The 27221-nt window shown below is 41.1% G+C and overlaps 1 protein-coding gene across 2 annotated transcripts; it reads right to left on the bottom strand.

The window, feature by feature from the left end:
* Nucleotides 1–940: 940 nt before the first annotated feature.
* Nucleotides 941–26911, bottom strand: NANS (N-acetylneuraminate synthase). Of its 2 annotated transcripts, none has more exons than XM_072596706.1 (6): nt 24922–26911; nt 23467–23682; nt 10952–11051; nt 9752–9906; nt 6340–6606; nt 941–1510 (listed from the first exon to the last, which is right to left on the bottom strand). In XM_072596706.1, exons 1-6 carry the CDS (start codon nt 25051–25053, stop codon nt 1310–1312), a joined length of 1071 nt encoding a protein of 356 aa, XP_072452807.1. In that variant the 5' UTR covers nt 25054–26911; the 3' UTR covers nt 941–1309. The 2 variants fall into 2 exon arrangements, with proteins under 2 accessions (XP_072452807.1, XP_072452808.1); XM_072596707.1 differs by lacking the exon at nt 24922–26911 and adding an exon at nt 24470–24789.
* Between the last annotated feature and the right edge of the window lie 310 nt (nt 26912–27221).

A 27221-nucleotide genomic window follows, 5' to 3' on the forward strand; every position in this document is an offset into this window, starting at 1 on the left:
ATCCAGCAATGCCACTTCTAGGACTGTATCCCCAGGAGATCATAAAAATGGGAAAGGGTCCCACATATACAACAATATTTATAGCAGCACTCTTTGTGGTGGCCAAAAACTGGAAATCAAGGGGATGCCCACCAACTGAGGAATGGCTGAATAAATTATGGTATATGAATGTAATGGAATACCATTGTGCTATAAAAAATGGTGAACAGGAAGACTTCAGAGAGGCCTGGAAAGACTTATATGCACTGATGCTGAGTGAAAGGAGCAGAACCAGGAGAACTTTGTACACAGTAACAACCACAGTGTGCAAGGATTTTTTCTGGTAGACTTAAAACTTCACTGCAATGCAAGGACTTAAAAAATTCACAATGGTCTTTTAAGGCAAAATGCCTTACACATCCAGAGAAAGAACTATGGAATTCAGTCACAGAATGTAGCAGATCATTTTCTTTTGTATTATGTTTTGGTTTGTTATATGGTTTCTCCCATTAATTTTAATTCTTCTATGCAACACAACTATGGTGAAAATGTATTTAATAGGAATGTATGTGTAGAACCCATGTAAAATTGTATGCCATCTTGGGGAGGGAGCAGGGAGATAGGGGAGGAGGAGGGGGAGGGAGGGAAAACAAATCTAGATTATATGGTAGTGATTGTGGAACACCTGAAAATAAATAAAATAAAATAAAAAAACTTAACAGACAAAACAATTAAGAGAAGATTGAGTTCTCTCTCACTGGGGGTGGACGTATGACAATTTGTTGAGAATACAGTAGAGGGAATTCCAGCTCAGGTATAATTTGGATCTGACATGCATGATAGATAAAAGAACCATGGGGCTCTAACTGGAACAGAAGAAGTGAGGAATACAGAGCTGGCCATATAAAAGGAAATGAATTTTGTGGGAGACAAAGAACAATGTCATGTGATGCCAGAGAACTCAAATGAATGAAAAATAATTTATTAAATCTGAACACGTGTGAGCTGTGATAAGCTCTGGATATACTAGAACAGAACAGAATCCCTTTCCTCAAGGAGTTGACATTCTAACAGGCAATACAACATCATAGAGGAGGAGTGGCCACAGAGGGGCCTTTTTGATTTAGAAAGTTATAGAAATGGTAAGTGGAGCCATCGGAGAGTAGTTTGTGAACGCCAATCTTTCATTCATGTGACAATTACTTGGTGAGAGCTTACGTAGTCCACTTTTCCCAATCATTTACTCATTCTCCGTGTACTGATTAATCTGTCACCCAAAACTCAGACAGGGGAGGTAGGAGTTCAATAAATGCCACTTTTCTTTAAGATTTTATTTTTTGGACAAATTTTCTATTGATTCTTCTGTGATGGTATCATCCTCTTCAATGTTCATTTTGGCCTTCTTGCCAATGAGACTGGCAATGCCCTCAGGAGGATATCCTTTGGGTTCACCCACCTTCACGGTGAGCATATCCATTGTCAATATGGTACCTTCAGGAATCCTCACTTTGGCCACCACTGATTTGCCCAGCTGCAAACAAAACAAAACACGTGAGTATCTTGACATACACATACGCTTGGAAGTGATGACCTTTCAAAAGGACATATACTGTGGTTTTCTTGACTGTCTTTTTTAAAGTTCAGTTTTATTTTAAGCTCCAAATTCTCTCCTAATCTTCCATTCTACCCATTGAGAAAACAAGAAAATCAAAACCCATTACAAACACGGATAGTCAAGCAAAACAAATTCTCCCTATTATCAATGTCCTAAAAGAATTATGCCTTGATATGTATTGAGTCCACCAGCTCTGTATATAGTTTAAGATCTGGTACTGTTAGGTCATCTTCCTTTGTATTTTTTTTCACTGATTCCTACGATATTCTTGACCTTTTGTTTCTCCAGATAAATTTTGTTATTTTTTTCTAGTTCTATAAAGTAATTCTTTGGGAGTTTGATTTGGTATTAAATAAACAAATCAATTTAGGTAGCATCATGACTTTTATTAAATTGGCTTCACTTACTCATGAAAAACTACTATGTCTCCAATTATTTCAATATGATTTTATTTGGGTAAAGAGCGTTTTGGAATTGTGTTCCAAGATACATATAAGTATCTTGGCAGATAAACTCCCAAGTATTTTATATTATCTTTAGTTATCTTTCCTGCTAGATTCTATTTATAAAATATAAAAGTATTGATGAGTTGTGTGGGTTTATTTTACATCCTGCAACTTTACTAAAGTTGCTAGTTGCTTAAATTAATGTTTTAGTTGACTCTTTGGTGTTTTCCAAGTAAACTAGCATATGCAAAAAGTAATTATTTTGTTCCCTCTTTGCCTATGCTTGGTCTTTCAATTTCTTTATTTTGTCTTATTGCTACAACTAGCATCATATTAAATAGTATGATGGTGACGGACATCTTTGCTTTATATTTGATGTTACAGAGAAAGCCTCCAAATTATCTCCAGCACAGAAAATGCTGATTACTACTGGCTTTAGATAGATATTACTTATCATTTTAGGGAAAGCTCCATTTACTCCTTTGCCTTCATGTGTTTTTTAACAGGAATTGGTGTATCTTGTTAAAAGCTTTTTCTGAATCTGTTGCTATAACCATAAGGTTTTTGTTGTTTTGTTATTGATATGGTTGTAACTATATTTATAGTTTTCCTAATGTTGAAATCAGGCTTGAATTTCTCGTATAAATTTGGCTTGGTGACAGTGTATTATTTTTTTTGATACAAAGCTGTCATCTCCTTGCTAATATTTTATTTAAAATTTCTGCATTAATATTCATTAGGCATATGGTACCGATAGTTATCATTAGGCATAGGCATCTATAGTTCTTTTTTTCTGTTTTGACTCTCCCTCGCTTAAGGTATTAAGATTATATTGTGTCACAGAAGGAGTATGGTAGGTCTTTTCTTATTTTTTTAAACAGTTAACATGGCATTAGAATTAACTGTTATTTAAATGTTTGGTAGACTTTGCTCATAAATCCATCTGGTTCTTTTTTTCCTCTTGGAGTTGATTTACAGATTGTTCATTTTCTTTTTCTAAGATAATTAGATGAAATAGTTCCTAATAATTTATTCTTCAATGGTGTATTCATTTTTGACAACAGTAATTTGATTTGATTTTTAAAATCATGCTAACTGATGGCTTATCTATTTTACTGGGTTTTTTTAATTTCTAATTTTCATGATTTCTATTTTGGTGTTTAGAAGTTTTTGATTTGTTGGCTTTTTAGTTTTTTTTAGTTGCATGTCAAAATTTATTCATCTGTTCTCTGTCTCTTTTATCAATAAGCATTTAGAGTTAAATTTCACCTAAGTAGCACTTTGCCTGAATCCTAAAAATTTAGGTATGTTGTCTCATTGTTGTCATTGTCTTTAATGAAATTGATCGTTTCTATGATTTATCCTTTGAAGCAAATATTCTTTAGAATTATGTTATTTGGCATATGATTAATTTTTAATCTTTGTTTCAAAGTGGTCAAGAAAAAGATATTTCTGCTTCTTTGCATTTGTTTTGAGATTTTTATGTCCTAATACATGGTTAATTTTTGTGAAGGCTCCATCACAGATGAGAAATAGGTATACACCTTCCAATTCTATTCAGTATTTTCTAGAGGTCTATCATATCTAACTTTTCTAAAATTATACTTACTTCCTTAATTTCTTTTTTAGGTGATAAACTGAGGTTCCCCATTATTATAATTTTACTATTTCTCCCTGTAACTCATTTAACTTTTCATTCAAGAATTTAGAGGCTATGCCATTTGGTGTATGTTTAATATTTATATTCAGTCACTGCAGCTCATATCAGCAAAAAGGAGTTTTCCTGTTTATCTCTTTTAATTAAGTCTATTTTTGCCTTTGTTTTGTCTGAGATTATGTTTTCTACCCTTTTTTTAAACTTCAGCAGAAACAACAGATTCTGTTCCAGCTTGTTATTTTATTCTGTAAGTATTAATTCTTCCGTAGGAAAAGTTCAGAGAGGGCTGGTTTAAGTGTTATCCACTCCCTTCTACTTGTGAACTTCAAGTGAGATAACTTTTCCTTCCTCTTCCCTTCCGTTTTCATTCTTCTTTTAAGATCCTTAAAACATTACAATCATTTTCAGGCTTTCTATGAACCCCGATGACTATAGCACTCTGAGAGAACATATGCGTCATTTCCCCTATATAAGAACATAAATAGTTTAACCTGGTTTAGTATCTTATTATGCCTCTCTTAATTCCTGTGTTTATATGTCAAATTTTCTACTCATTCTGGTCTTTTATTAGGAATAACTGGAAATCCTCTATTTCACTGAAGATCCATTTTTGCTCTGGAAGGATTATTTTCTAAGTTATTCTTGATTGCAAGTTTAGACCTTGCGGAAAATCATATCCCAAGTTCTCTACTCTTTTCAAGCAATGGCTGCTAAATCTTCTGTGGTCCTGACTATAGCTCCTCGGTACTGCAATCCTTCTTTCTGGTTGCTTACAGTATTTGCACAGGAGTTCTGGATTTGGGCTATAATACTTCTGGGCATTTTTATTTGGAGGTTTCTTTCTGCAGGTGACTGGTGGATTCTTTCAATTTCTACTTTTCCTTCCAGTTCTAAGAAATCTGGGCAGTGTAATTTCTTTAAAAATATCTAAGTTCTCTCTCTTTTCTCTTAGCTTTTAGGTAGTCCAGTTGATTCATAAATTACTTATCCCTGAACCATGTTCTAGTGGAGCTGGTTTGCTATGGGATATGTATTATTTTCTTCTATTTTTTTCAGTCTTTTAACTTTCTTTTTAACATTTCTTGATGCTTCATGGAATCATCAGCTTCTATTCAGTCAATTCTAATTTTCAAGGAGTTATCTTCTTGGATAAAGTGCTATACCACTAGCTCTCATTAGTTTTTAAATTCATTTTTAAGTTTTAAAAAAACCCACAAAACTCTTCCTTTAACTCTCATGGGAATTCTTGTTGAATCTGTTCCTAAGCTATATTGTTCTTCGAGGCACTGCCCATAATGTTTTGAAATCATTCTCTTTCTCTGGGCCTGGGTCCTGAGCTTTCCTGTCCCTTTAATAGCTCTTTACAATGGCATTCTTTTTGTTTGCTCATACTTCTAGCCTGCTTCTTGACTGTAGACTTTGTTAGGGGTAGGCTCTGTACAATCAGGCTAGCCTAAGTTTCCATCTTCTTGCATCCCCGTGAGGCTTTCACAGCTCAGGATGGGGAACAGGGGATGATACAAGATTTCAGTGCTTCCAGAGTAATATGAGTAGGGGAGAAGTCTGCTTACTGCCCTCCTGGTCTAAGTTCTGTGAGTTCCTGACTCAGGTCTGAGCATGTTGACTTGTCCCAGACTGGGAGTTTCAATACACTGCTGCTGCACTTAGTTAGCCACTATTATCCCATTTGGAGTCTCTATAAGGTCAGAGCAACTGAATTGCTGGTCTACCCTTTTCCCCCTCAAGTCTATCCTGGAACTATGTAGTGGTATACCGCCAGGGTGCCCAGTCTCCATTTTTAGTTCCTATGTACTAGAATGTGCCACACATAGTGTTCCCCTGGTCAGATCCTGTCCCCAGTTGTTTATAGACCTGTCTGTCTCCTTAAGCTGACCCAGACTAGAATAACACCTGTGGCTTTCTTGGATTTCCTGACTAGGACTCTGTCTGGTACATTTTCTAGGTCTTCGTGGAGATGGTTTGGTAGCAAGGCTGCATTTCTTTCTACTAGTACTACACCATCTTCACTCTGCCACCTCTTTAGTTGTTAAAATACACACACACACACACACACACACACACACACACACACACACACACACACACACACACACACACACACACACACACACACACACACACACACACACCTTGTAAGAGATACAGAGAGGATAAGGTGCCATTTATAGTCCCAATACAAAGGGAGGTCCCCAGAATAGTAAGAGCAAGGATTAAAAGAGGAAGGGGACTTGGGAAGCAGGGAGGCCAAAAGACAATTTACTCACAACTGTTAACTATTTGCTCCATTATCAATCCTGGTTCTCATACCATTCAGCCTAGATACTGAGATCTTATTAAAATTTGTATATATTCCACCTTTCTAAATTGTGTTCATGATTTAAAGAAAGATTATTCTTAAGAGTAGTAAAGAACCTTGGAAGTTTTCTACTCCAGATCCTACCAGAAGGAGTTAACATCAGATGATTTTATTAGCAGGAGCCCTTTCTCTTGTCTCCAAATACAATTCTTTACTCCTATACTATGTTCCTTCAAGTTATTCTGTTTCTTCATCTGTCTCTAATTACAGAATAAGCAATTTTGGATGACATAGCTTAAACACAGTAAAATAATACAAAACTCACCTTCTCATTGCAGGCTACCTCACATGGCAAAAGCTGTTTAACTGGTGATCCCAAGGCTTTTTCTACAAGGCGGACTGCTTTCACCAACTCTGCTAATTCATTTGGCTCCAGAGATGCCTGATGGTCACTCCCTTTCCAAGTTTTATCCAGAGTCACGTGACGTTCGAGTACCTTAGCCCCCAGAGCAACTGCAGCCACTGAAACCATAATACCTGTTTCATGCCCAGAATATCCTATGGGGATGTCAGGGAATGCTTTCTGATATTCCTTTAACACAAAGAAAAAAATGGGAGAGGCAGAGAGGAGATGTTGGAGAGAAATGCATTGTAAGAATGCTTCTGATATCTAGACCATCATGATTAACATCAGAACTAATAAAGAATAAAATCATTCTTAAAAGGCTACGTTTAACCAACTTTAACTTGTACTTGAAAGTGTTATGTGAAAGGGTGTGCTAGAGCCAGCTCCCCAAAGCCAATTACTAAAATTTCAGAGTGAGCACTTAATCCTTCAGAAACTGACACTACAGAAATTGGGGCTGAATTTATTGTTTTATGTAATATTTAGACCTAAAGTGGTGGAGAGAATGTTAATGCAGATTAAAGTTAGTAAGACATGTATGTTTTCTTCTTTCTTGGAGAGTCAGTTGTTAAATATTTATCAGCACATCCCTGGTTATTTATATATTTATCAATCTATGTCTATCAATTTATCTTTCTAAATAACAATCTATTAATCTATCAATATAGCTGTATCAATCTACCTATATCCATCTATCTATTTATATCAATCTATCGATACAGTTAAATCTATAGCTACATCAATCTATTATTAATATATTATAGCTATCTATATCAATTTATTGATATATCTGCATCTCTTTATATCTATCTATATCTATTATCTTTATAAGAATTACTTTGGCAATCAAGACCCTTCATAATTTAGTCTAAAAACTTTTAGAACAAAATCTTTAGTTGATGACTTTTGTCTTTTCTTCAATAATTTCAACCCTTTTCCCTTCCTGTTTGAAACTTTCCCTGTGACAAAGCAAAACAACTAAACAGACACATCAGATCCAGTGACTGCATCTGACAATGTATTTAATGTCCTCCTTGTGCCTCTCACCTTGTCCCCCTGACAGCATTATCCCACCTCTCGGTCATGAGGAGGCACGTGTATTTTATTGTCTGTTTGCCCAACTTTTTATTGCTTTCGTCTGCTGTCATCATTGTATACTTGTCATGGCCAAGTCTGCTCCCGCATTTCAAACAAATTATCCCATGTTTGCCTGAATTCCTCATATTTCAGCATTTCTTACTACATAATAATATTCTGTTACATTCACATACAGTTTTTAAAAATGCACAAGTACCCACTTTGTTTCCAGTTCTATGCTTCCACTAAGAGTTCTGCTAAGAATATCTTTATAAATGGGACTTTTATTGCTGTCTTTGACATCCTTGGGGAATAATGCCAATAATGGAGTTGTTTAGTCAGTGAGTATGGAGAGTTGCTTCTTGTGACTTTTGTACTTTTTTTCCATAGGCCTCCCCCTCCCCAACTCAGACTACTCCCTTCTTTTGCTATCTGCCAACGTGCAAGGCCTAAAGTGATACCTTTAAGTAGTTTGCATTTATCATATGATTAGTGATTCAGAAAGCATCTTAATGTGGTTGTTCAAAGTGTACAATTCTTTTTTTGAAAACTTTTTATTCACAGAGTTGATGACTTACCTGTTGGGGATTGAAGGTCACACAGCTGGGCCATGAACCCGGCACTTCTGCCACAAAGGCTAGCATTCTTTATTTCATCACAGCTGCCTCCTCTGAACTACTATCCTTTGTTGCTGTAACTCCACCTATTGCTCTTTCAGAATGGAAGCACTCTCCTTTATCACCCTTTTACACTAAAAACATCTCCATGAAGATAAGAAATGAATCTTCATAAACCTCCAAGTCCTGTTACTACTAGAGAAAGTAGGAGAAGGGACACTGGTCTGATTTAGAACCGGAAGAAAACTGGGAATCTATGATCAGATCCCTCATTCTGAGGAAACTAAGGCTTAGAGAAGTTGGATGATCGGCCCAAGGTCATGGAGGTAGTAAGTGGCAAGTGGACTTGGAGTCTGACTCCAAATTCTATAATCTTTCCAGTGATCATACTCTAGGATGAAATGTAAGGGGGGGCCTATGGCAGCAGTTATAGAGATGGGATCCTGAACAATGGGAAGGACAAGGAAGAGAGAGATGAGAGGAGGTTTTGAAGAGGGAAGTGCTAGGAGTGAGTTGAAGTGCAGATACCCGTATTTCAAGCTCTACTGCTTTTGGCCATGCCAGCAATCTTGAGCCACACTCCATTCCTCTAGAAATCTGAAATGCCCTGGAACTATGGGCCTTGTCGCCTGCAACCAACCTGTGGGGCCACAGGTAGTGAAAGGCTTTATTTTGGATACCCGCAAAGCAGTTTCTGTTCCTCCAAACATTTCTGCCCTAAGGTCAAAGGGGGAGGCTGCGAAGGGGAGGGGAGGCTGGCAACCTTACTCAGCCATAGTGAAATCTATACTCAACTAGCCTGTCAGGAATCCTTATCTTAACAGCCAATGGTCTTTCTTTAGAAATAATGACTTTTTTAAAGGAAAGTTTTCCAGTGCCTATAATGTCCGTACTTTTTGACCTAGAGATTTCACTGATAGGCATGTACACCAGGACGTCAGAGAAAGAGCAAGACCTTATAAATACCAAAATATCCATAGTAGCATTTTTGGTAGTAGCAAAGAACTGGAAACAAAGTAGATCCCCATCACCTAAAGAATGGATAGGCGAATCATGGCACATGGATGTTATGGATTTATCATTGTACCATAACTAACAATGAATGTGAATTCAGAGAAGCATCTGAAGAGGAACAGGAAGAGATCTATTTGGAAATGAAGGCAAGATTAATAAAACTGAAAAAAGAGAGAAACTTTCCCTAGTTTAAGATAATGTCCTAAAATTATCAAATTAAATTATTCTACTTGTCTCAAGATCTCAGTTATCAGTATACAATACTCCAGCAACTTTAATAACTGGGGGAAAATGAACCTTAGAGATGTACCTGATAAATAAAAATGGAATAAACCCTTCTAAACTATGATTTATCTTCAATATGACATAAAATATTATAAACCACAGCAATGATTAATGGTAATATCTGATCATGGAAATCAATAGCAAATACTAAAATTAAATTTCAAATTTACCTTTACAGGAATGCATTGTTACATCTATTCTGAAGAAGTAAACTTGTTGGGAAACCTTAGAAGGTTTAACACCTCATTACATACAAAGAGAGAATTAGCACTGTATGTATACAAAATCCTATGCTTACCAGAGTGGATATGATAGGATAACTTGGATCAACTACTCACCGTAATTACACGGAGATTGACATCTTCAGGGAACAATGGGTAGGCACTGGTGCACTGCAGAATGCAGAAGTTTGGGTTTATAGGTTTTACAATATTGTAGACCTGTCTCATCGTGTCCATGGACTGCATACCACTGGAAATAACCATCGGACGACCTGATCAACAGAATTACTAATATGGTGACTCTTCTCCAGTTTCATTACTCGTGTCAACCAATCCCATTTTGTCAGTGGGAACACAGATTTTTCTGGACATTTTTAAAAATCAAAGGTGATTAAACTTTGTAGACATAGTAGAACAGAATGGTCAGCACCTTTCCCTCATGGTGGCAGGAGTGGAAGAGTTGCATAAATGACAGATCTTTGAAATTACTGATATGAGAAACTTCTTGCGTGGAAACTCCCTTGCACTATTCCATAGCTTACAGTGTTAGTGTTGCCTAAAGCACAAGACTTCTCCATGGTCTCAAAGTTGATATGTGTGTCAAGAATTGGTACTTAACCCCAGGTCTTCCTGACTCCTAGGCTGGCTCTCTGTGTACTACCTGACATTATCCCTCATTTAAAATCTGAAAATTATCTCTAAATGAAATGGCTTTCAGTAGTGGGGTTTTTTTAGTTGTTGTTTGTTTTTTAAAGAAAAAAATATACCTTACCCATTTCCTTCTTCTAAATGAACAAACAATAACAATTTACATTTTTGTGTTGGGCATATTATCTCAATTGATCCTCAATCTGGAGGGACACGGGACCTTAGAAACCACTGACAATTCAAATCCTCATTTGGCAGATAAGGAAACTGAGGCTCTGGGGAGCTATAGGACTTCCCCAAAGTTGCATACCTAGTTCATGACAGAGAGGAGATTTGAATCCAAGTCTTCTTAAAGCCCAGAATCACACAATGCTTTTTGCTACTTGCTGTTCCAGGTTGTCTCCATCATTCTCATTGCCCAGATTAGGAAACAGAGAAGTGAAGTGATCTGCCCAGGGCCAAGCATCTAGTAAGCAGCCAAAGCATGATTCTAGAGCAGGTTTCTCTAATCCAGCACCTTCCCCCCAACTATTCCCAGCTGCCTCTACCACACGTCAATGACTAAGATGAGGTCTCTATAGTGAGCCTTCATGTTTGCCACTACAAAAAGGCTAAGTCCCTGAGAGGAAATCAGAATTCCTGGAGAGCAAGTTAAGTGGAAACACTCACCTTTCTTGGCTGTCTTTTCCAGATAGGGAAAATTGTTAGTATCTCCAGATCCAACTTTGAAAAATGGAACGTTCAATTCATCCAGAAACTCGACTGCCATCTACAAAACAGAACAAGGAATTGTTGGGGGCTTCTCCCCACAGGAGAAGCTTTGGTCTGCATGGAGCCTTGACCCTGATGAGAACTGGGCCATCTGTTAAAACAAGAACCTTCTCTAAATCAGGCCTTCTTAACCTGAGAGCCATTAACTTGGACTTCTAAAAAATGTTTTCTTTTGTTTCACTTGTAATCCAGTGTTATCTTACTTACAGAGTACAACAGACACCCTCCCAGATCAGAAAGTGAATACAACTGTGGGTTGGCTGGATTTCACTGATCTGCTGTGAAACGCTTCCTAGGTCTCTGCCGCTCTCTTTTAGAAAATATTTTTCTTTAGTAATCCTTCCTCTTAAGTAATTTGCACACCCCCTCCCCATGAGTAGTCCTTACACATACAGAAGATGCTGGGGGAAAATGCCTTTTAAGCAGAAAATAATGGGTGTTTAATAAATTTTCATGAAATTTAAACTGTATACGTATGGAACCAAGGCAAGAATACACACACACACACACACACACACACTCACCAAACTTATTTTTAGCTGAAGAAAAGCCCCAATTCCTTCTTTTGAAAGAAATCTAATTTATAGGCACATTATTTGTAGTTCTAATGGAGAAACATCCCCATCTTGTGGGCTGTTAGAAGACTGACACCAAAGACAGCTTCTGTAACCAGAATTAACTAGAAACCCCTAGGCCTTGAACAATCCTTGCTGTTTAAAGCTTATGTGCATGACTATGTCACCCCAAAGTTAAGGCATAAGGAGATGGGAAAATTTAAACAGCAGGTGCGGAAATAGGGAGTATAAACAGGAGTATATAGCTGAATGGCAAATTCAAAAGTATTTTAAAAGAATGTAAAAAAAGAAAATATAAAATGCTTCTTAGAATTAAAAAAAAAAAAGAAAAACACTGCTGTTAGATAAGATGCCCTGGAAAGCCCACCAAGTTGGAGAAGCTTTCCAAAGCAAGCCTAATTAATGGCAGGGTCTGGATCAGGCTGTGAGCACCCTGAGGGCAGAGACCAGCTTTTTTGTCTTGGCTGTAGTCTTTCTTTTTATTTCCAAAGAATACAAAGCCCTTGGCACACAGTGGGTGCTTAATCAGTGTTTGAATGACTGACAGCTAAGTCTGGAGAAAGCTAGAAGGGCCCTTGGGAACTGTTAGGGGGTGGGGAACTTGCAGCCTCCAGGCCACACACGGCCCCCTAGGTCCTCAAGTGCAGCACTTTGACTGAATCCAAACTTCAGAGAACAAATCCTTTTATTAAGGGGATTTGTTCTGTGCCAAGAGCTGCATTCGAGGCCACAGGTTCCCTACCCTTGGTTGCCCAACCACCTCCCTTCACCAAAGAGGAAGATGGACTTGCCCAAGGTCACAATGGTGACAAATGCCAGAGGCAGCATTTGAACTCAAGACCCATGGCTGCACAGCTGGTGCCCTGTCTGTTGTACTGGTAATGCGATATGCTTCAGAGGAGAGGACTGTCCACACTGATGAAATCAGAAATCCTTGAAGTATGTGCAGGGCACTGAGAATGCAAAAATGGAAAAAAAAAAAAATGCAGTTCCCTATGGTTCAGAGTTCACAATACAGGCCACAATAAAAACACTGGTATCTAGGATAAAAAGGGAAACCCAGTAAGAGCAAAGAGAAATAAAGACAAAGCACCCTAGAAGTAAAACAGACTGAGGGCTCAAAGGGACCTCGGAGGTCACCTGAGCCAAACCCTCATTTTTACAGAAGAGAAAACCTGGGCCTGGAGGCCTGCCTGAGACCTCATGTGACTGAAGTCAAAATGGCAAATATGCAAATCAAGCTGCATCTCCACTGGGCCCCCTGTGCAGCCTTGCTGCTCACCCATGGACTTACTCCCTTGGGGGCTTGTAGAGGGCAGTGAGAGTGAGGGCAGAAAGGTTAGGGATCAGGGGTCACAGCAGGCCCATCCCACAAGACCAAGGGAGGCAGGAGCCCCAGACACAGGCTGTCCATGGCCAGTTCCTCCAGTTTCCTCCAATAGCACGGCTATGCGAGGAGCAACAAGAAGCCTCTCTCGGCAGCTCTTGCTCGGAACACACAGCAAAAACCATCTCCACCTCCACACAATGTCAATTTACTCATTTATTCAATCAGCATGGATTCCTCGGGCACTGTGCATGCACCAGGCGCGGTAAGAAGCCCTAGGGATGCAAAGACAGTCAAAAACAGCCCTTGCCCTCAAAGAGCTTATGTTCTACAGGGGGTGGGGCAACACAGACACTTATAGGTATGTACACACACACTGCCTTCCTCATTCTAACGCAAGCTAGTGCCGTGTGTACATATATAGGTATGTACTTATACATATGTATGCATAGCAATCTCACAAAAAATAATAATGCTGTAACAGACTGATTTTGTTCTCAGGTTCTCTGATGCCAAAGCAAGCCATGTTTCTACTGTGCCACCTGTGTACAGCCTTTGCTGCTCACCTACCTACTTACCTGCAGGGAAAAAATGGGGCACGCACGCGTGTATGTGTGTGTGTGTGTGTATACACACATATATACACATACACAGAAAGGGCTAAGTACCTCTGTGTATACATATACACAGATGTGTATACATATGTATATGTGCTATATATGTACATATATAGGTACATATCTGTATTATGTATACGTGTGTGTGTATATATACACACACACACACACACACACACACACACACACACACACACATATATATGTCTATGTAGGCACCTCTATGTGTCTACACATATAAAGTAACCTTGAAGGGGAAGATACAGTTAGGGATAGAGCAGGAAAAGGCTTTATGCAGAAGATGGTCCTTATTAGGATCTGAAGGAAACCACAGATTTCAGGAGGTGATGGGATAGTTCTGTGGAAGGGCATTCCAGGGATGAGGCACAGCTAATGCAAAGTCATGGAGATCGAATAAGGAGTGGCAAGTTAGCCAGTATGGCCAGACTACATAGAGAGCACAAAAGGAAGAAAGATACATATAGGAAATCTGACAACTGGAAAGGGCCAGAGTGTAAAAAGTTTTTAATGAATGAATGAAGCATTTATGAGGCACCTACTGAATGCAAAGCCTTCTGTATTAGCTGCTGGGGATAGAAATGAAAAAGAGAGACAACTCCTGCTCTCAAGATGCTTACATTCTTATTTTAAAGGCAAGGGTGTTTATAATTGACCCTAGAGGTAACAAGAAGCCATTGAAGTTACTGGTTGTATTTCATATCATTCTGGAACTTGTGCAGTGCCATATTTTTATGGATGTTAAACTGTCTTTGAAATACTATAGTCTGATGAAAGCAACAGTTTCAGAGAAACCTGGAAAGACTGTATGACTGGGTGCAGAGGGAAAAGAACCAGGAAAACGCTGTAAAAGTGAACACTCTGAAAGTCTCAGAACTCCAATCAAAGCAGTGACCAGCCATACACCTAGGGGATGAATCATGAGGCATGCTATCCCCTTCCTGGTATAGAGGTGAAGGACATACTATGCAGAATGTGATATACATTTCTGAACATGGTCAATGTGGGGAATTTCTTTGATTTTCCATAGAGATTGCAAGAATTTTTTTTTTTAATAGGAAGGGGAGTTAGGTGAGAGATGGGGCCTTAAGAAAAGGAATTCTCCTCACTCCAAAAAAAAGATAATAGAAAGAATCAAAGATGACCAGGACAGCTTTAAAAATTACACACTGAATTCATTATATGCTTTTTTAAAAAGCGAGCTATACATAATTTGTATAAGGAAATGTTCAATTGATTTTATGTTTAGAATAAAAAGAAAAAAGTTGAAAAAATACTATATCTGGTTAAAAAAATCACTTGCTCAATTTGTAAAGCCTATTTAATTTCCTCTTTTGACAACAAACACAAATAAATCATTTTTGAACACAAGTCTTAACAGCTGACCTACCCATAATAAACAAAAACAATAATGACAGTTTATGTTTTATCTGAAAGGTACTTTCAAAGCAGTTCTTCACTGGGGAGGTTCGAAGAAGGCTTTATGTTAGATGTGGCACCTGAGCCCTGAAGGAAGAATGTTATTTCAAAAAGGAGAAAGGAGGATGGATCACATTCCAGGTACAGAAACTGATTGGTGCCAATGCCCCAGGGCAAGAGAGTATAGAATGACATTGTGTAACAGGGGAGAAAGAATAGTCTGGCTGGAAAGTAGAATAGGCAAAGGAGACTAAGGGAGAAAAAAAAAGGTTGGAGGCAGACAGTGGAAGGCCTTCAGTGCCAAGCTAAGGAGATTGCAGTTGACACTAGAAAGCCAACGAGAAGCCAATGAGATAGCATCAGGGGGACACAGCTGGACCTGTATCTTAGGGGAATTGTGTTGGGAGCTGTGTGAAAGGTGGACTGCAGCTAGGAAGAGACTGGAGATAGGGTGATGAGTTAGAAGGCTGTTACAACATCAGGTGAAAGGTGATGAAAGTCTGAACTAAGGGTATAAACATGAGAGTGGAGAAGAAGAGGGGCTGGTTATATCCAAAGAACATAGCAAATGATTAAAGAGAAGGGAGAGAGGAAAAATTCAGATGATATTTTGAGGGTAAGTTAGGGAGGAGGGGGAATGGTGGTACCAATCAACAGAAACGGAGAAGTTGGGAAGGAGAAGGTGAAGAGGAGAAGAGGAATGAGTTAATTTTTGGACATTAACATTGTTAGAGGAAGAGACACCTGGATCAGAATTTTAAAAAATCTAACCTTGTCACCCACCTAGTCATTCACCTGGAGGATCAGTAAGCCTGGCCATCTACCCTACAGCTGAATACTCCTAACTGTGTCATCTCCACTAATAAAAACATGAGTTTCTTGAGAAGCGGAGGCTGTCTCAATTTTCTACTTTTATTCTTAACACTTAGGACCATGATAGGCACATAGTAATAATAAAGAAATGCTTCCCTATTTTATTCCCTGTATAGCAGTGTCTTTATGGGAAAATAAGTTAAAAGATAGAACTTGGCCTGCTTGCAGACCAATATGACCTAGTGTTTTAAAGGGAAACTGTCCCATCCCTAAGCCTAAAAGTCACAGAAAGATCCAGAACTGGAAAGAACCTCAAAGATCATCTAATGCAATCCCTTCATTTTATAAAGGTCCACAGAAGTTAAATAAATGTCTTCCCTATAGCCATAAAACGAGGCAGTAAGTAGCACAGCCAAGATCTGAACCCAGATCCCCGAAGCCCAATCCTGGGTCGGATGACTTGGATTTTCTTAATTAGCGCTATGACCTCTGGCAGATCCTAATTAGCTGCATGACTTCTCCTAAATAGCTGTGTACCCTTGGGCAGATCACCATCCAAATGTCTCTGGACTTTACTTTTTTCTTCTACATAGGAGGGTTGAGCCACATCAGTTTCTTCACCTGGAGTCTATCAACTTGTTTTTAAATATTTTGATAACTGTAATTTCAATATAATTTGCTTCCTTTGCAATCCTATGTATTATCTAATGCACTTAGAAATATTATTTTGAGAAAATATATACAAGATTTCCCAGATTGCCAAAGGGGGTCCCTGATACAAGAAAGGGTAAGAACCCCTGGGGAACAGATAATTTCTGAGATCCCTTCCAGCTAGAATATTCTGGGACTCTACAAATAACTGATGCCTAGTGAAGGCACTAAACAGGGGCTTCAGAGGTCTGAGGGGACCACGAATGGTCAGTCAACAAGCAAGGACATAAAGGCCCTCAAGTAGACCACACTTTAATGGGAGAGATAATACGCAAATAACTACAATTAAGATAAAGACAGGTTGAAATGGAGATGATTAACAGAGGGAAGGCACTAGCATAATGGCAGATTAGATACTGAAGGGATTTCGTGTTAGTGGAAAAGTAGGGGTACTTTCCATCTGAGCTAGCTCTGGGTCAACCCCTTTCTTTTTTTTCCTGCCAACTCTTGGAATTAAAGTGCCCATCTTTCTTTCCATTTTTACCACATGTAGCTTTTAAAAGAGGGTTTCTCCCTCTTAAATTCAACAAGCATTTATTAAACACCAATTACGAGCCAGGTACTGTGTAGAAAGAGACAAAAAGCACAACGCTTCCTGCCTGCAAAGATGGAAAATATCACATGCTAAGAAAACTGGTTGGTTGTTGTCCTTGGTTCTGAAGAGGATCAAAATGACATCACTGCGTAGAGTCAAGCTTCAGTGTGTCCCACTGTGACTGATCAGACCCATTTGAGCTGGGAATTCTCTACCACAGGTCAGCACAAAAAGTCTGTGGACCCCTGGGGTAGATTTGCTAAATCTGTGCATCCTGCATTTCCTTTGAGCTGTTTCCAAGTACCAAGTCATTCTGGAGGTTGAAAGTACCAAGTCACTTGGGCCGAGCTTTGAAGGAAATGAATAGTAATAATAACTAACATTCACATAGTGCTTGCTCTGTGCTGCGCTAAACGCCTTCCGAATATTATCTCATTTAATCCTCATGACAGCCCTGATAGGTTGGTGCTATTATTTTCTCCATTTTACAGATGAAGAAACTGAGGCAATCAGAGCTTAAGTGTCTCACCCAAGGTCACACAGCTAGTAAGTGTCTAAGGTCAAATTTGAACTCAGGTCTTCCTGACTCCAGGCCAAGCACTCTATCTACGGCACCACCTAGCTGCCCCAAACTAGGGAAAACTAGGGATTCTATAGGACAGAGTGAGAAGAAGTGCATTCCAGGCACTGCGAGTTGTAGGGGAAGGCAATGGAAAATGGAATGCTGTATTTGACGCATGGCAAGCAGGCCAGTTTGGAGGGTAACGTGCTGGAACCAGACTGGTAGGTACTTTATAAGTCATGAATAAGAGTCTGCATCTTATTATAAGTTAAAAAGAGGGGGCCCACAGGAATTTACTGAGCAAGCAGAATGATATGGTCACACCTGCGTACAAGGAATGTCTCCCTGCCAGCTATGGGAAAGATTACAGAGGGGAGAGAGCCTCAAGGTGGGCAGAGCAATTAGGAAAATATTGCCTTAGTCCAGGCAAGAAGGGACAAGGGACTGAACCAGTGTGGCAGCTTGTGGGAACTGAGCAAATGGAAAGAATTCAAGATGTACCCTGGAGGTAGAATCAAGGAGATGTGCCATCTGATTGGATGAGGAGGATGAAGGAGAGGGAAGAGCTTTGGTTGGCTCTGAGGTTATGAACTTGGATGAATACAAAGATGGTGGTACTCTCAACAGAAAGAGGAAAGGTTTTTTTGGGGGGGGGAGGGCAGAAAAATATAGTGATACTTTATTTAAACTTATTTATATAGTTTTGTCATTCTGAACTTGACAAACTCCAACAAATGCAAACATTTCCATATACAAAGAACAGAAAAAGAGAATTGTAGATGAGACAACAAATTTCTATAGAGCTTATTTTTTAAAGAAATATTATATATACATATGTATATATGCATATGTGTGCATCTGCATGTGTGTATATAAACATACATACATGTGTGTATGATTTACATTAGGTTCAAAGCTATTCTGGTTGCTTGTGCCTCTTTCTGAACTTTCTATTTTTCTCTTTTGTGGAAAGAGGCAAGTTCTAAGGAAGAGAAGGTTTTTTAAGAAATGACAATGAGTTCAAGTTTGGGACCTGCTGAGTCTGAGATGCCTACAGGACACCCAGCTGGAAGTTTTCAACAGATCTGAGAATCATCTCTACAGAGGTGATGGTTGAAGGTGTGGGAGACAATGAGATTTGAGAGAGAGAAAGAGCAGAGCAGACAGACAGACGGAGAGAGAATAGAGAAGAAGGGCAAGGGCAGAGATCTAGACAAGCGCTTCTTAAACTGCGGGTTGTGACCCCATCTGGGGTCGGGAAAAAATTGGCAACAGTGAAAGTGTCTGAACATGCAATGACCAAAAATTAATTAAAAATCAAACGTAACGAATTTGAGGTGGCTCTGGTAGCTCTTGCCCATGCTGCATAGCATAACTTCACTGCTGCCTTGGTTCTAAACACACAACACGCACACTTTGCACATCACACAACACCAAGAAACATCTGCCAAAACACGGAAAGGAGCTGTGAGTGGAAAAAGTTTAAGAAGCCCTGATCTAGAGGATGGGCTATGGAGAAGAAATGAGAACCGGGAGAAGGAAAAAGTATGAAAATCCAAGGAAGAAAGTGTGTCTACAAGGGGGTAGTGAACTACACGTACCTGTGGTCCACTACAGAACAGAACATAAGCCTTGGGCAAACACAAAGGCCAAGGCTCATCTCAATTCTTTTTTTTTCTTTTATCAATTAAATACAAAATGGAAAGGATGGATGGGTCTATATACTAAAGAGGAAAAGGCAGGCACAGGGTTTCTTAAGCATTTCTTTATCTGAACTCAAAGTAAGCTTGCCAACCATCTTTTATCATGGAAGCAGCACACTTTTAAGGGATGTTTTTACTGATGTCATGGCAAGGATGTTTTTGCAAGTTTATATTTTGGCACGCCTCACTGGGCACCAGGATATTGTTCTAGTAGTGCAGGGGGAAGAGGGGGAAGGAATGGGAGGGGAGAAAAGAGGAAGGAAAAGGAGATTGACAGTGTTGTCACCATTACTTTAATTCAAAATAGTCAAAGTCAGCAGTTCTCAAAGTGTGATTTGGAGACTCCCGAGGAAAAATGTATCCAAAAATGTACATATGATACACTTAAGTTTAATCTGCATTATTAACATTTTCTCCATTACTTTCTTAATTCTAGAGAGTCAACAACACAATAAGTCAAGCCCTGATTTGTCCATTTCTGAGGTGTAAATGCTCTGATGGCTCAAATCAAGGCCAACAGACCCTGCTTGAGGATTCTAAGACGCTCTTACAAAACTCTATTTATCCCTTCCACGCTGCGTTCCTTTCCCCATCTCAGTTTCAACGTATCAGTGGTCAGAATGAGAAATTAAACAGGAATATTTTGGGAGTTTTGTGGAAGCCACAGACGATATGCAAAGGCCAGAAGATGACACAGAGTCTATGACCAAATGCCTAACCCATATTTTACAACAGAGCACTGTAAACACCCCATAAAAGAAAAAGAAAAAAATCAGACGTCTTCTTCTGATAGGAAGGCAGGGCCAAAAAATGTTACACAGATTTTCCAGATCACTGGCGTGTCATTCCCCTAATACTGGTGATGTGGAAGAATACTGTCATAATGTTACAGGACATTTAAATTTCTAATATAGTAAATATCAATAAATATAATCCACATAAACAAAAGCTCGTTGGGGGAAGGAACAGGGATCCTAAATAAATTTTAAGACATCAAAGGGGCCCTGAGACCAAAAAATTTGAGAACTGTTGGTTCAAGTAAATCGAGAAACCAAAAATACTTCACCCAAAAACTGTGTATTTCCAGTGAAGCATATCTTTTTTTTTCAATTGGACTCAAAATTATATAGCACCCTAAGCTTTAGGAAGATACTGGCAAAAGCAACCCGGAAACAGGATATGACAGTTGAGGGCAGGGAGGAGAAAGGTCAGTAAATAATTGCTTGTTGCCTGATGAGGAAGTAGAAGCTTGATAAATACTCCAAGCGGACATAAACTCAGAACCACCCTGGACTGATGGAAGTGTGCCCAACCCACTGAACATGAGTTAATTCTTCCATAAAAGACTCCTGTGAATGTCTTTTCCAACTTCGTGCTGACTAACATGAATAGCAATAAAACGGAATGAAAAGAAGAAACAGGCTGAGGTAGTGAATCGAAGCCGGTGGTGTGCTGGCATTAACCTGAGTCCTCAGAGAACAGAATGCTAAGTTTTCCATGTGAGTATTTACATCCCAGAGATTGACAAATGTTACAAAAGATGGCTTGATGTATTATTTTGTTTTCTGGCCAGACTTAAGACAGTGATGAAGAAATATTAATTTTAAATTAAACAAGTTTATTGTGAGTACATTTCCCTCCCAGAAACCCAGTTATTAAACACTAATAGCATACTGCCACCCTCAAGGGTCCCTGAACCACACCGCAGCTATTTTGAATGTAAAGTGATGATGACAACAAAGTCAATGCCCAATATCCCTCTGCGTGGCTCAGGTACACCCCTTTACAGTGTATGTGGAGCGCCACCTAGGACAGCCACTCCAGCTAGGGGGCATGTCTGGTGACTCAGGACAAAGATTTTGAGTCAAATCTCTTACACTTATTGGCTGTGAGACTGATCACAAGTAAGGGAATTTCCTTGGTCTCCAATCGGTAAGCATCTTTACTCTTATCTCTTAGAGCAGAGTTGTCCAGGTCCCTGCCCCCCAACAGTATTAAAGTATAATTGGGAAATGTTAAGCATAATTAATAAAAATACAATACAGCATAGATAATGTTAATATGCAGTTTTCTAAGTCAATATCATGCCTACTGAGTCATACACCACTATCCAAGAATACTCTGGTTTGGAAATATGTAAAATTATTATAAATATTATACAATATTTCATGTAATATTACGTATTCTACTTACCTTATGTGGGTCTCATTTTTCCGTAGGACTGCAAGTTATATGATGGCATGGACTGTCTTTTCTACAATCTGAATCTCTCCCAGCACCTGTCAAAGCACTCTGTACACAGGAAGGGCCTGAAGAGCGTCTGTGGCCTGGAGGTGAGCGACTTCCTCTGAATCTCACTGTCCTCACTTGTCCAACAGCCTGATACATATACCCAGCAACAAAGGTGTTGGAAGACAGTGCTCTGCCAACCTTTATGATGCATGTTGTTGCTGTCATCATCATTATCAATTAAATGTTATTGTTCAGTCACTCAGCTGTGGCCAACTCTTCATGACCCCATGGACTGTACAATACCAGTATTGCCCATGAGGTTTTTTTGGCAAGGGTATTGGAATGGTTTGCCATTTCTTTCTTTAGCGGATTGAGATAACCAGAGAGGTTAAGTGACTTACTCAGGGTCACACAACAGGGAAGTGTCTGAGGCTGAATCTGAACTCATATTTTCCTAACTCAAGGCCTGGCACTCTATCCATTGCACCACCTAGCTGCTTCTATTAATCAAATAGCCAGTTTTTCATCTTTGTAAACAGAAAGGCTTTGTGGGAATTTGGAGGTGGCAAGGACCTCAGTCTCCATCTAATTCAATACATATAATGTACCCAGCAAGTGGTCATCCAACCTCTAACTAAAACCCTCCAGAGAGAAAGGACCCCACCACCTCTTGAGGCAGCTGATGCCACTCTTGGACAATCTGAATTATTAGGACCTTTTTCCTGACACTAGGTCCAAATCTGCCTCTTTTGCAACTTCTACACATCGTCCCTGGTTCTGCCCTCTAATGCCAAAGTGAACAAGACTAATTCATACACCATATGACAGCCCTGAAGACAGTTATCACGGTCCCCGCTCCGGGGTCTTCCCTTCCTAGTTCCTTCAAATAATCCTCACATGAAAAAAACTCAAGATGTTTCATCACCATCCTGGATGTCCTCCTGTGGACCCACTCTAGCTATCAATATCCTTAAAACGTAGTGCCTATAACTGAATACAATGTTCAAAATTAAGGAGAATGATGTTTGAATGGGAGTGTAGGGTATAGGAGATGGCTAGGTGGCCCAGTGGATAGAGCTCCAGGCCTAGAGGTAAGATAGACCTGAGTTCAAATCCAGCCTTAGACCCTTACAAGCTGTGTTTCCCTGAGCAAGTCACTTAACTGTTTGCCTCAGTTTCCTCATTTGTAAAATGAGCTGGAAAAGGAAATGGCAGACCACTCTGGTATCTTTGCCAAGAAAATCCCAAACAGGGTCACAAAGCGTTAGACACGCCTAACATAATTGAACAACAACATGTCATCCTTCCTTCCCATCTATATGATAAACATATTAATAGCCAGAATTCATATAGCTCTTTAAGGTTTTCAAAGTGCTTTACAAATATGATCCCATATGATTCTTATAATCCTAGTAGGAAGATGATATCATTATCCTCATTTTACAGATGAGGAAACTAGGCATGAGAAGTAACCCAGGACCCTTTCCATTGCAGGAATACAAACATCCATATAAATGGGCTTATAGGTCAATCCCTTCTGAATGTCACCAATGTCACTCTCACTTCATAAGAGGTGCCATAATTCTTAGAAGTCTGGTTTACTGGCTCCTAGCATATAGAGACAGTCCATCTACAACTTTCAGTTAGCAGAGAGCATTTTGGACTTGGTCCGGTGTCTACACAGCAAATGAACAGATATTTGCTCCCTGACCCACCCTTCACCTCCCCCAGCACCTGCTATCTCCACATATTTCCTTGACCAATTACTAAGGTATGCTCAAGATGGGGGAAAAAAGTCAAAGTGGGGAAATGTAGAATCCGGATCCATGTGAAAAGACACTGGATTTCCTGCCGCTCTCTTTACCACATGAAAGTGATGAATGAGGAAAGAAGAGTCTTACCTCATCCATTCCAGAGGCAGTGAAGAAAATCCCTATTTCCTTGGCATATTTCTGTAACTCCCTGTATTGATCGTGGCTGAATTCGAGGTAGCGCTTGTGCTCTCCGTAGGTCTTCCCCCAGGAGTGTTTAGAAGCGTAGGGTCGCTCCAAAGCCCGACGGTTGAACTTGTGTTCCAGCTCACTTTTCTGAAATTTGGCACAGTCAGCCCCGCATTCCTGAAAGACACGTTAGAACAGCAGTTGAGGAGGGATCCCCTCCCTCTGCTCACTGGCATCCCCAAGGAGCTCACAACTTCAGAAAGACAAATATACTTGAAAACATAAACTAGGGTAGAAAAAATAGAGAGTCTGAGGACACATATTCACGCTGTACAGTCAGGACTACCTGCATGAGGCAGTAGTAGAGAGGGCATTTCATTAGGAATTAAAGGTCTTATAGTTAACCCTACAGCAGACAGTTAGCTGGTTCGGTGGACAGAGTGCTGGGCCTGGAGTCAGGAAGACTTCAGTTTAATCTATCCTAAGACACTCACTAGCCGTGTGACCCTGGGCAAGTCGCTTTAATCCACCGGAGAATGAAATGGCAAACCATTTCAGTATCTTCGCCAAGAAAGCTTCATGGGCATCCTACGGTCCGTGGGATCACAAAAGGTTGGGCTCAATAAGGAAAGAGTAAAGTCTCCCCTTCCTCTTTCTTTGCTTCCTTCACTCGCCCTCTCCCTACCTGTCCCAGACCCCGCTAAGGCATCAGGGCCGCTCATACTGCCTGAATGAATTGGGTGGCACCCATCATAAAGGGCAGGCTCCCAGGCTTCACTCTCTGCCAGGCCTCTGGGTCCTGCCATAGTAACCCACCAATGCACCGTAAGGGTTCGTGGGCCTGGCCTTCAGAACAGGGGCTCTTAACTTGGGCTCCACAGAATTCCGAAGGAGTTCATGGATAGATTTCAGAGGGGAAAAAGGATCTATAAGTTTAGGGGTGAAAAGAGTTACATCTGCTAACCTCTAACTGTCCTCCAATCATTTAAACACATTATTCCGACAGTCAGCCTTGATACCTTTGTTCCAAATGTTCACATTCTAAAACCTGTAAACGCTTATGAAAAGCTTTCTTCATTCTTTCATCTTCTACTTTAACAGAGTGGGAAACTGAGGCAGACAGGCGTCACCGAAGCCTTTACACCACGAAGCAGTTTGTCACAGCCAGGACTCCGAGGGAGCGAGGTGAGCTCTTACGGTATCTGGGTGATTATAAGTCCTTCAGCTTAAACTTCACTTGTAACCAAAGGTGTATAAACGACGTCGTGTCCGTAAGCCTGTCCTGACCCCCCCCAGTGCCCGGCTACCTTTTACTTATCTGCTCGGTATGTACGTGTGTATTTACGTGTGTACATCTATGTATAAGTGTACATCCGGCCCCGCCCGCGCTCCCTCCCCCCGGTACCGGTCCGCCACCTTGGCCATCCGGATCATGCGCTTGGCCACGTCCAGGTCGCCCTGGTGGTTCTGCCCGATCTCGGCGATGATGAAGCAGGGGTGGTTCCCTCCGACCCAGCGGCCGGGGCACAGCTCCAGCTCCAGCGGCATCGCGGCGTCCTCCGCGGTGCAGCCCGGCGCAGCCGCTGTTTCCGGGGCTCCGTTGCCAGAGCCACTGAGCTCCGGCACAACAGCCCGGATCTGCGCCGTAAGCGCAGGCCACGTCCATTCTGGAGCCTCCCACCTCTTTCGGCCAATCCCCTTCCAGCAGGCCACGCACCTGACGCCCTGGAGCCAATCAGTGAGAGACAGGGGGTGGGGTGGGGGGGGCCGAGCTAGCCGGAAGTGGCGCCGAGCTGGCGCTTTTCCGTGCGCTCCCGGAGGTTCCGTGTCCAGCCCCGCCCCTTCCGGGAGGGGCGGAGCGCTGTATTGGGCTCTGAGCCCCCGACCCAGGGGAGCGCCTGTGACCGGAAGTTAACCAGATGGTAGGATGCGCTCTCCACACCCAAAACATCCTGTAAGCCCCGCCCCTTCCAGGATGGTTTCTGCGAGCTGCTGGGCCACCGGAGGGAAGTAGGGAGTCCTACGTTGGGATCCGCTCTTCATTTATCTTGTATTAGGCAGTGGAAGGCTGGGAGGGGCCTGGTGCAGAGTGTCGGAGGGGTGAAATGTGATGGGGTGACGTTAGCCCCTGTTGGGAGGAACTGTGCGCCCGGCCCCACGCCGGCTCCCGCGCGCAGACACTTCACGCTACGCAGACACACCTTCATTCTGTCTCCTTCTTGGGTCAGACTCGAAGGCCGGCAGCGCTGCCCACCGGACCCCCGATCCTCTCCCTGCACGCAGTGTGACGGCAGACAGGTGACAGTTTCGAAGGCATCACCCGTATGTTTGCCTTCCTCCAGGAGAGGCGCACGAGGCCCTTGGCTGGAGTTCGGACTTTGGTGTAATATCCCCCCAAACAAGAGCTGACGGGGCGGCTCGTGCCAGGCCTGCAGGCAGCGAGCTGCGAGACCCTGGGCAAGTCACCTCCCTCTGCCTCCGCTTCCCCTCCTGTGCAGGGAGCTGGAGGAGGAGATGGCAGACCGCCGAACAGGGCAGTGAAGAATCAGAGGGGGCTAACACTTTGTGCGCCAGTCCTTGTGGACCTCTTTGGGTACAGGCCTAGCAGCAGTACTGCTGGGTCCAAGGGTGTGCACACCTTTATGGCCCTTTGGGCACGGCTCCACACGGCTCCAGAACGGTTGGACCGGGTCACAGCACCCCAGCGGGGCCTTAGTGCACCCAGCTTTCCACGGTGGTCATTTTCCTTCTTGGTCCATGAACAGATGAGTGCTCGGTGGCAAAGAAGCGGAAACTGGGGGATGTCTATCGGAGAGAATTTGGATTTAAAACTAAAATAAAACTGAATTTTAACAGAGAGAGGAGATTTGAGTCATGTACCAGAATTGGGTTGAACTAAGCCAAGGAAAGGTCATTTGTTCGTTGGTCCCCTGGCAAGTCTGTTATGTCAACCCTACAAATGAGCTGTGCTTCAGTGGAACTTGGTGGAAAGTCCTCCAGGGTGGGACAGAGTTGAGCAGGAAAAAAAAATAAAAACATGTTTGAGGAAAAGAAAACTGTTAGCGACTACCTGAGGATCTAATCCTTTAGAAAATTCGACACCTTAAAAATCATCCAATTCAACGCCTTCATTTTACAAATGAGAAAACTGAGGCCCAGAGAGAACAGATGAACTTGTTCAGGGCCAGCTAGGTGCAGAAGAGAAATCCTGAAGACTTTCCTATGTAATCTATAACTGCCAAAGGAAGAAGGGCCGGAGAAAAGGAAAAAGGCAAATGTTCATTCTCAATGAACCCAGGCCAGAAGTGGTGACCATTGCCAAGATAGTGATAGCCTAAGCAGAGCTTGCTGGTTGTCTTTTTTAGAGAAGAGGATAATGGTTTTAAATAGAACCTTCTTCCATTCTTCCTAGACCAGAGTTTGTTGTGTTTTGGTTTTTTTAAAGATGAACATACTAATAGCTAACATCTGTGCTATGCTTTAAGGTTTACAAAGTACTTTGCAAATGTCTCATTTGATTCTAGTTATTTGATTTTCTTATTATTCCCATTTTACAGATATGGAAAATTAGGCAAAGAGAGATTAAGTGACTTGCCCAGGGTCACACAACTAGTGTCTTAGACCAGATTTCAACTCAGGTCTTTTGTGACTCCAGGCCCAATGCTCTATCTATTTACCACTTAGAGTTGGTATTCTGTGTTCATGGGACTAATTTT

The sequence above is a fragment of the Notamacropus eugenii genome, chromosome 3 (assembly GCF_028372415.1).
Source record: "Notamacropus eugenii isolate mMacEug1 chromosome 3, mMacEug1.pri_v2, whole genome shotgun sequence".
In the NCBI taxonomy this organism is placed as follows: domain Eukaryota; kingdom Metazoa; phylum Chordata; class Mammalia; order Diprotodontia; family Macropodidae; genus Notamacropus; species Notamacropus eugenii.